The sequence below is a fragment of the Echiichthys vipera genome, assembly GCF_963691815.1.
Source record: "Echiichthys vipera genome assembly, chromosome: 6".
NCBI lineage: Eukaryota > Metazoa > Chordata > Actinopteri > Perciformes > Trachinidae > Echiichthys > Echiichthys vipera.
Window position 1 is genome coordinate 18,957,039 of NC_139831.1, and position 10,504 is coordinate 18,967,542.

General features: G+C 41.5%; 1 protein-coding gene across 1 annotated transcript; it reads right to left on the minus strand.

Annotated features, from left to right (window-relative positions):
- Window positions 1-971: 971 nt before the first annotated feature.
- On the minus strand, window positions 972-3,903 carry irg1l (immunoresponsive gene 1, like; the record flags this gene model as incomplete). The annotated part of the gene is made up of 5 exons (XM_083915189.1): window positions 3,849-3,903; window positions 3,507-3,694; window positions 3,060-3,152; window positions 2,551-2,756; window positions 972-1,899 (listed from the first exon to the last, which is right to left on the minus strand). Exons 1-5 carry the CDS (start codon window positions 3,868-3,870, stop codon window positions 972-974), a joined length of 1,437 nt encoding a protein of 478 aa, XP_083771315.1. The 5' UTR covers window positions 3,871-3,903.
- Window positions 3,904-10,504: the final 6,601 nt, after the last annotated feature.

The following is a 10,504-nucleotide window of genomic DNA, read 5'->3' on the forward strand; positions in this document are numbered from 1 at the left end:
ACATCCGTTTGGTTTAAAGGATTTACTGGCAGTTATTAACCCCGTGACAGAGTTGTGTGTTGTACTTTGTGACCTCATTAATCAATAATCTTTTTATAGGACATTTTCTTCTAGGGAAATATGGTTTGTTTGTTATATTTTCTCGTTTATTGTAATATGCAAATGAACTACTGCTTACTCTTTTGTTTTCATTTGAATGTGTGTTTAGATTAGTTCAGCTACAGCTGCAGTATTAAAAGCAATACAAAAAAGCAGCAACAAACGAACAAACACCAGGCCACTCTCTGTGCCAATAGAAACACTCTCTCTGAATTGACTTGTGGTTGGCCAAAGTCTCCCGTCACGGACAAGAGGATGTGCAAAAGTCTAGTTTTTGTTCTCTCAGAACACATGAATTACAGTATGATGAAAGAATATTATGGATTTTTCTTGGCCAAAGAGAACACCTTCTTATTATTTTACACAATTTCCCTTCTCCTTAATTACATTTCTCAGACAATTCTTTTCCCCACTTTTATTAAAACATATAAAAACACAAACAGAAATGCTATTATTGTGTAATGACAATTTGGAATTTCAAAGAGGAAATTGTATTGCATTTACATGTTAAAGCATCAAGCATATCAATTGACATTACTCCATTATTTGGCACAAAAAAAGCAAACACTTTTGTAAACAAACTCTCAATATATGAATATACATATACAATATATTCATTTTGATATGTTTATAACATAAACCTAATACATAGATAAATAAATCTTCCTTCATTCATAGAAATATAATAATAGTGTACAGTGTTGTTACCAAGTGAAAAAGGTATATAAGTGATTTTCTCTGGCATTGATTCTGCCAAATGAATCATTTTAAATACATTTCACTGTAATAGTACTTAATATTTTGGTTAATTTTTTATTGTATTTATGTACAGTGATTTCTATTTTGCTGCCATCATATATGTTTGCGAGTGTTTATTGCAGCTGGGAGAGAAGATCCCTGCAGTCTCCGAGTCTGTCCAGCCGCTCCACTACATCAATCAGCTTCTCAACCTTCTCTGAGGAAAGCACCGCCCCCGCATTGTTTCTGAACTTCTTCCTCAGGCTCTCGTTGGTCAGCGGGTTGCGCCAGTGACCGTAGAAGGTGTCACAGCGTCCCCTCAGAATGTCACCGCCAACAAGTGTCACCTGGACTTCCCCGTACATGCTGTTGAAATTAGCTGGGTTGTCTTGGGGATGCTCCACACGAACACGGCTCAGCAGAGCGAGCAGGTCGGGGCGTCTCAATGCCGCGGGTATGAAGGACTGCACAGTCACCTCCCCATCCAGTAGAGCGCTGCAAGCGTTGAACTGGAAAGAGTGGCGTGCCTCATGTTCAGAGTCAGGGAAGGGCCTGTTGATGTATTTGGATTTGGGGACTCTGAGCAGTATGTCTTGGACTTGAGTCGGGGAGACGGTGCCTGGGCCAAACCCCACAAGAAGCTTATGGACCGAGGCTGCAGCATCTGCCACCCAGTGCATCCCCAGATGGGCAGGGAAACGCTTGAAGCCCATGTCCTGCTCCTCTAGCAGGAACATATGGCTGCCATCACTGGGTGATTCTAAAGGCCGCGGTACATAGTCTTCATAAAAAGCACTGAAGCCAGACACACCCTCGACAGCATCCAGGACCAGAGGGCTCGCCTCTAGGCCTCTGGAGGCCAGCAGAGCAGCCTCCAGCCCCAGACGTGAGGCATTACCGATGTGGAGGGGTTTGGACTGAGTGGCAGCATTAGCCATTGGGGCTCCAGATAGAGACGCAGCTATAGCCAAGGCATGACTGCACTGGGAGTGATCCAAAGACAAAAGGCGAGCACAGGCAGCTGCACTTCCCATGGTCCCCACCACACTGGGAGGGTGAAACCTGGTGATAAGAAAGAAAAAAGAAAGAGACTTTGGTCAGACTATTGAGTCCTGTGACCAAAGGAGCAGTTCAAATGCATGTTTTCTGTCATTATAGTTAAAGCTCCTGTGTGTAAAGTTGTCTTTTTGTACAAACAGCTACTCTTTCAGGAGACTCTCCACATGCAGAGATTGTTTTATTGCTTGTTTCAGGGGCTTTAACGGACTTGGTCATTTAAGTATTTGATAAACAAGCAAATACTCAGGTCATTTGACTTGATGTGAACACTTGCCAAATGGTGTCCTGTTTGATATTCTCCTCCACATGGCTAATTGTGCTAACATAACCTACAACCTGCTGTCCTTGAGATGAACATAATAAACATCTGTTCACAGCTCATTGACACCACTAAGAGGATGCGCATTACACTGCACCAGCCTCCTTGTAAACCACACTGCAGAGATCAGCACAGTCTAATATGGATCTCATGGACTCACATGGACACATGCGCTCTATGTAGAGTACAAATAAAAAAGTCCTCAACAAGGAGCTGGCTTTACATCTATATATTTATATCTTTATAACTATAATGTCCAGCAAGGTATGAGACTTAGTGTAATGTTGCTATTACAGTATCTATGTCCAATATGACTCAGGCTGTGAGGTGCTCACCTCTTGGGGATGTTGCAGGCCTCATTAGAGAACCTCATCAATCGGCCCTGGATCTCGATGCCAACGTTGAATGCCAACAGGAGGTCCAGGCCACTAGGTTTGCTGTTAGCAGGGATCATGTCACTGAGTGCTAAAACAGCAGGAAGGACCGCTCCTGAGGGATGAGTGGCAGGGTGCCATGTATCATCAAAGTCCATGGAGTGAGTCTGCAGCAAAAAAAAACACATTTTATTCTAAAAACAAATGATTGGGAATAATAGTACATCGAGCTACTGTGTATTATGAAAGAATACAGTAGCTTGCCATAAGGCTAGGCATAGACTAGGTCTGTCTTTTAATGATGAAATTCAACTGTTTTCTCAGCTAAAATCCCTACAATTGCCATATCAGACTTCAATGATATTTAGTAAAATAAAGTTTTTTTGAACATGACAGCATGTCTATAGAAACCCAAAATACCCAAAGTATGAACTTGAAAATGAGCATAATATTTGGCCATTAATACTCACAGCCACACCATTGACAAAAGCTGCCAGTGTCGGGGAGAGCCTGGTGCCCCTGCGTCCGTACACAGAGCTGATGTCATCAGGAGCATACATGTGCTGACGGGGAAAATACATTGACAGGTAAACACAGGGAGTTGTTAGAAGGACATTTTAAATACAACAGTTTACAGTCACAGATTGTAATCACGCATATAAAGTGAACTTTACTTCTCTGGCCCTCTTCAGTTGAAAGCTGAATAAGTTTCTTTGTAAGTCATATGTCAAACAGACATTTGGATCAAAAGGTCACCAGAAACCTGCCTGATGAAATTCAGGGTAATAAAAACCTAGGATTTTCATCTCATCTGTCCACACATAGCTGTGACCACTGTTTGCATAAGGTCAAGCAGTTGCTTTCATCTGTCTTATTGCTTCATATCAGATAAGTTATTTATTTCCCCTCTGCCTCACCTGGCAGTGCTGCAGGGCAAGCTCAAAGACGTCTGTTGTGCTGCCAATGAGACCGACCCCAATGCTGTCAAGCACCATTCTTTTGCTGCGGTGGAGCACCGCAGAGGACAAGTGCTGGGGCTTAACTTCACTGATGAACCTCCCATAGCTGGCTGTGACTGTGTCCTCAGGGGCAGGGGGCATTAAGACTGCAGGAGGAAAGAGCAAGGATTGTAGCAAGTAGAAAAATGCAAAGAGGTCAGTAAAGAAGAGAAGTTTTATTTATTCTTCTACAAGTAAATATTATGTTTCTAATGGCTAAACAAGACAGAAATGTAGACAAGATGATAGAGTTAAGTTTACCTTCCACTGCAGACTGATGCATTCCTCTGACAGCCCACACTGGTCTCAGGATTTTCTGCAGGACAAAGAGCACAGAATATGTTTACTGACACCTGTAGAACACTAAGTGTAACATTTGTTGTATTACTATAAATATATATATTTAAATCCAATTTCCCTGTTGCGGGACTAATAAAGGAATTTTTCTTCTTCTTCTTCTTTGTCTCTCTCTCTCTCTCTCTCTCTCTCTCTCTCTCTCTCTCTCTCTCTCTCTCTCTCTCTTCTCTCTCAGATTCATTACAGGCTGTGAATATGTGATGTTTTTCTTGTTTGTCAGACTCAGATCTAATTAAATCAGCCTTTTAGTTGACATTGGCATGCCCGTGTGCCTGCCTCCTTTGAAAGAGCTTTTGTTCTGGTGTACAGTATTTGTAATTTGCCCCATATTTAACAAGAGCTCTAACCTACCATGTTCTGTCGACAACAAAACACCTACACAGTTACTTCAAGTTGTCATTTAAGAGTTTTTGTATTAAATCATACACTGGACTGGATGAAGTTAACAGTTTTAAGCACACCCAGCAGTCTATTTGACTTATTCGAGCTTGAGCAATTATATATAATATTCAGAAATACACCTGTGAAAATATCTTTAAGTATTTTACCTGTAATGAGATCATGGCTTCAGTCAGTTGTCACTCTTCTCTCTTCTTTCTCTTAGATGCAAAAGGTTTCCAGTCAACAGGTTGTTGAAAGGATGTTGGCTTGTTTCAGATTGAGAGAGCACCTGTCTTATATAGTCCAAGACTCGCTTGGGAGGAACAGGGAAGACCAAACCTGATTAAATTGAGGAATTTCCATGATAGCCATCATCATCATCAGCGTCATTACCAGCATCGCCATCCTCAGAAGAGGAGGAGGAAGGAGTGGTACTCTTTTGTCTAAGGTGAATTGCAGTGATGTCACCTCTCATGTTGCAGACTCTGGGATTGTGTGCATGGGGGAATTTTCATGAACTCCTCCTACACCCAGGAGGCCTTATTTATGACAAACTTCCATTCCCTGCTTCAGTCAACTCAAGAGTTCAACTTTATGAGCATCTTCATCGGGTAAGACTTTATTTTCATTTGCTTGTTTCTTGCAAGCACAAAATCCATTTTTATATGTGACATTTAAAATGCTGCAAAAAGAATTGATGGTAATAACATGCTTTTTTCAAGGGGGACCTAACTGCAGATAATTTAAATATGCTCGGTGGCAGAACAAAGTTATTATTGAGTTAGTTGTGAAATTAACAGAGATTACCAAAATGACAACGCTGAAAATATATAACTGACATAATAAAAAGTTATACCTGTGTTTTGACTAAATTTCTGTAAATATCAGATGCTGTGCCTCTAGTTACAGCTGTAGTGTTGGCCCACTTAGGGCAGGGCAGGGCCAAAGACTCTCAGGTTTATGTAAAGGTTAATGAACAAGTCAGAAAAGAGAGGATAGGGGAATTGAGGCCAACCAGTTTTACTGAACATTTACATTGTATTTATGTTCAGTACAGTTATTATAATTTGATTTGATTTCAGTCCAGTGCTTCTAACCCCAACAGTGACCTTTGTTTACACACTATATGACTTGAATTATGTGCTGCATTCATATTTTAGCGACACAGTGATCCTATTGCACTTAAGCAGATACATTATCACAATAAATCAAGCAAGATAACAACAGTATTCTCAATTTGTATTTTAGGTTATTACTGTGTTTGGTACTGCACATATATCGGTACTTATTTAATGGTATGTTGTCTGTCATTTGTTTAATTGTTTCAGTGAAATTGCAGCAACAAAGGCAGTATGGCAACATCAGATGGGTTTCCAGCCAGTTTCTATGGTGAACCAGGAGTGCTAGGCATGTTATCCAATGGCATTAGTGCATTCCTCGTACTTCTACAGAACTTCAATACAGCACATACAGGCAATGCCCCAGTCGGGGTGGAGAACATACTTGCAGGTAAAAAAACAACAACATATTTTTAGAAAATCTATGAAAATTGTTTGACAAAAAGTCATGTAAAATTGTGTTGGTAATTTCAAATTGCATGTTTTTTTGTAGGTGTTCATCTCATCCTGATTGGTGGTGTGTGCCAACTGGTGGCCGGACTGCTTTCCTTTAGAAAATACGATCATCTGAGTGGCACTGCCTTTATTGGGTATGCTGCTCTTTGGGGCAGTTATGGTGCCACCCGAATCTACTTTGGTGCCTCGGCTGAGAGTCCTACAAATGTGTCCCTGTCCACTAACATGACGAGCAACATGTCTCTGAATGCCACCACAGAGATCCCATTTAACTTTTCCATAAAAGAGTCTGCAATTGCTGGTCTGGTTCCTTATATCCTTCTGTCCTTTCTCCTAGCCTTCTGCTCAGCCACAGTCAACTACATCATGCCTTTTGTTTTTGGGGCCATAACAGCCACCTTAGTTTTTGAAGCAGTGGGTCTGGCAGCAAGCTCCTGGGCTCTTGTGGTCTCGGGGGTTCTGGAGATGCTCATTCTGATTTTTGCCATCTACGGTTCAGCTGCGCTGCTGCTCAAAGGCCTGACTCAACGTTTAGTCCTAAAAGGCTTTGGCACTCCCCTCTTTAATGTTCTCCTGCTAGGGACCACCAACTCAGCAAGCGCCCAGAGCATTGGCCAAGAGAAGAAGAAAAACACAAAATATGCAGAGCCCATGGCCTTGGGTTTCTTCTGTGACACTGTTGCCTCCTTCGTCTTTGCTTTCTACAGCTTTGGATACATGAAATCCTTTGGTGTAGGTGTTGCATGGGTCTCAATCATCACAGTTGCTCAGCTGTTCTCTAGCTACTACGCCCATCTGCGCCACGACAGCTATCACACCACTAAGTTTGGTCTTCATGCCACATATTGGCTGATCAAGGCTTGGGAGGAGTTTGTGGTATCTGCTCTGGTTGTGAAGGACAACGTTGTCTCAGGGAGAGAAACAATGGTGGGAAATTGGTTCTTTGTGATGGCAGGCATAGTGCTCTGCGTGGGTAGCCTGAACACAGATGTCCTGGAGCTGATCCACAACATGCTGTTTGTCCTGCTCACACTCTCAACAATCCCCCAGATTCCGTTCCAGGGTTCCTATATCTTCTTCGGTGTAGCTTGCTCATTGTTCACCGCTGCCTCCCTTTATGGTACTTTCTCACGTCTTATCAACACCATAGCAGAGAAGTCTCTGATCCCTGTAGGACCACAGCCCATCTCAGCTGACCAGCTGAAGAGGGCTTTAAAGTGCTGCAGGACTGAGCCAGAAGACCAGAAGACGCTGCCCCAAACAGACCAGGTTTCAGACGCCTTGTTCTACCTTTTAAATGGGGTTGCAGCTCTCTCAGCTCTTCATGCAAGTTCATCCAGTAGAAATCCCGCCTTCCTTCATCTGACTGTCCCTTGGGTTCTCATCTCCGGAGCCATCATCCAAGCCTATGTCAGCCGACTGCAAGTCACAGGAGTAGGCCGTTTTGGGTCAGTCATCCCATCCATCTATGTGGCAGTATGGGCAACCTGGACCTGGTTTAGGTTTGCAGGTATGTCAGTATAAATGTGTGTTTACATGGAGATATGTTAGGACTGAATTACACAGAACTCTGATTCCAAGTGTTCTTTTCTAGGTAAGCTGCTTCAGTTCTCCACAGAGGCGGCATACGGTTTTACAGCAGGAGCCATTGCTCTCCTGGTCATTAATGCTTTCCTAATGCTGATTGGTAAGGTCATCGAGATTATTTTTTGTAAACAGAAGATTTAATTAATTAGTTTGTGTTTATTGCTTCTTTTGTAGCTTGTTTTCATTTTTTCATTGTCTGTCAGCTGCCTATAGGAACCTGGTTTTGTTGTTTCTAACAACAGTCATGGAGGTTGTTCTGGTATGTTTCCTGCTTTCCACTTTACAGCGACTGCCATATGAACTAGAAAGTAAGTACGGACAAAGCCTCTTCTAAACACCTTTTTTTTCTTTTAGGAAATCCAAGTAGTATTATTGAAACATTGTGACAATATTTTTCTTTACAGTGGCCATGCTTGCACTACTTTCAACAATCTGTATATATGGAGCTCTGGCATCCCTGGTGAACTGTATCTTCTCCCAAAGACTGCTGCCTATGGGTCCTCCCTTAATAAAGGTGGTCAATTAAGACACTCTTTTTGCTACTTCTCCTAATTCTACAATGGCCTGTCATATTTTATCCGGTTCATTTAATAAAAATGTCTTCCTCCTTGGCCTGCCTCAGGAGGAAGTAAAGCGGGAGTATGCCCCAGAGCCACCCTGTCCTGTGACTTATTCACGACTCACCAGTGGTCTCCTGAAGATTGCTGGCATTCTGGAGGAAGGAGGAGTATGTGGTATTCCCACAGACACTGTGTATGCACTGGCCGCCTCCTGCAAGAATCCTCAAGCTATCGAGAGAATCTACAACATTAAAGTAAGAATGAAAACATTTTGAAGTGTAGTATGACACAGAGCATTAAATCCAACTCATCAACCTGTTATCTGTGACCTCATCCAGGACAGACCAGCAGAGAAGCCAATCTGCATTTGTATCTCTAATGTGGAGCAGCTGGTGGCGGCTAAGCCTCCCTTTAGCCCTCTGCTCTGGGAGTTTATGAGGAACGTTTACCCAGGAGGCATCAGCTGCATCGTCAGCAAAGGAAACTGGCTGTTCAAACTAGGTACAGTAAACTATTTAGTTTTAACGCCCTCACTGTTTCAGCTTATTAATATCTACCGTCAGTATTCACCTCAGTTGTATTTTATCTCACGTAGGGGTGGGACCAGCTTATGACCGTGTTGGCACCAAGGACAGCATCATGATCCGTGTCCCTGACCACACGGTGACTGGACACCTATGTGACATCACCGGACCCCTTGCTATTACCTCAGCCAATCCCAGTGGAGAGGCGGACAGCACCCACCACACCATGGTCATCAAGTAGGTCTCTCTTCAAAGAACTCGACTGTACTCGAGTCCTCATGCGCATATTCCACTGACTCACTACACACCGTTCCATCACAGTATGGATGCACATTCACTCACACACCCTCTCATCTGTTTTTTTGCCATAGTCGACTGGGACACAAGCTTCAAGGGGTTCTGTGTGACGGCGACTCAAATGAAGTTGTTGCTTCCACCGTGGTCAACTGCCTGAAGATTGATGAAGGTAAAATACAATGATATTTCCATTACGTTCTCTCTTTTTCATCTGTCTTCACAGGTACTTCCTAACTCAAACCTTTATTACTCTTTCCACAGGGACCATCACCATTGTTAGGGAAGGCTGTGTCCCTGCGGTAAAGGTCCGACAGATCTTCGAGCGAGTGAAAAGCACAATGGTGTGATTGTCTCGCACCTCATTCCTCACACTCAGAGATCCTCTTTGTGACTGGTTCCCTACACTATCGTTTATTTCCATTTAACAATCTCAAGGGCACTTTATGAAGAATGTGAAAAACTGAGTAAATGCATGTGTATTGCTGGTTGGGTATATGTATAACTGGGGATGTCTTGGCAAATGTTACAATAAAATAACCATGTGTAGCTCACATTGTCCTTTAGTGAAGATACCGTTTCTCAGCTGTATCATCCTGGCAAAAACAGAACTGTAAGAACTTTAATATTTAGAATAGTCAAAAGAATTGTATATAAAATCGTGATAGGTTTTATATATGAATTATGATGAATAGTGGATAAAGGGGTAGGAACAAACAAACAAACAAGTGCAAACTTCTTCCTTCTCCTTTTTTAAAACATGTAATATAAAATATTTAAATTTGTGTTGCTTGTAATATTGTATATATTGTTTATTGAATATATTAATGTTAAGGTTTATTTCCTATGGTGCTCTCTCTCTCTCCCTCTCTCTCTCTCTCTCTCTCTCTATCTATCTATCTATATATATATATAATTTTAATATGTTCAAAATAAAGAAATTTAATTCATTCATTCAAGAATATTTTTATGAACTGACTGTAAAGTCTCTAAATATGTTTTTAAATGATACTATATGTTGATATGAACTCACATGTATGTTAATATTAAGGGTAGAATAGAAAAATGTATTTAAGTTCACTGTGAAAATTATGAATTTCATTAATGTGCATTTGTGTCCCATAATAAAAATAAATGAACAATGTCACATATAATATATTTTCCAATTGATTCATTTTTACAGCATTTCTGACTCTTTTCAATAGTTAAGTAGTTGAGCTGGGTCATAATTGAGAGGTGACATAAAAAAAGGGGGAAATGAGACGCATCAAAGCCGCCCAGCTGGAACTGAACCAAAGACATAGTGATCAGTACACAGTGTGTGCCTTTCATTTACAGTGAAGAAATGTTTTGTTCTACAACTGATGCATTAACATGAAAGTTCACAATGTACAAATATTTTTCAAACAAATCCCACAAATAAAATCTTGGTTGATTGACACATAAGAAACCTAATGACATGGTGCATAGTCTACAAACAGGAAAGGAAAGGAAAGGTTATACTGGAAACACTATACAAACAATGGGACACAACCTTTGAAGAACAGATCGCTCTAAACCTGCCATATTTAGACATAATGTAACATGACCTAGCCCCACCCATACTGTCACTTTACTGGAAATCGACTGTGTGAAACTGT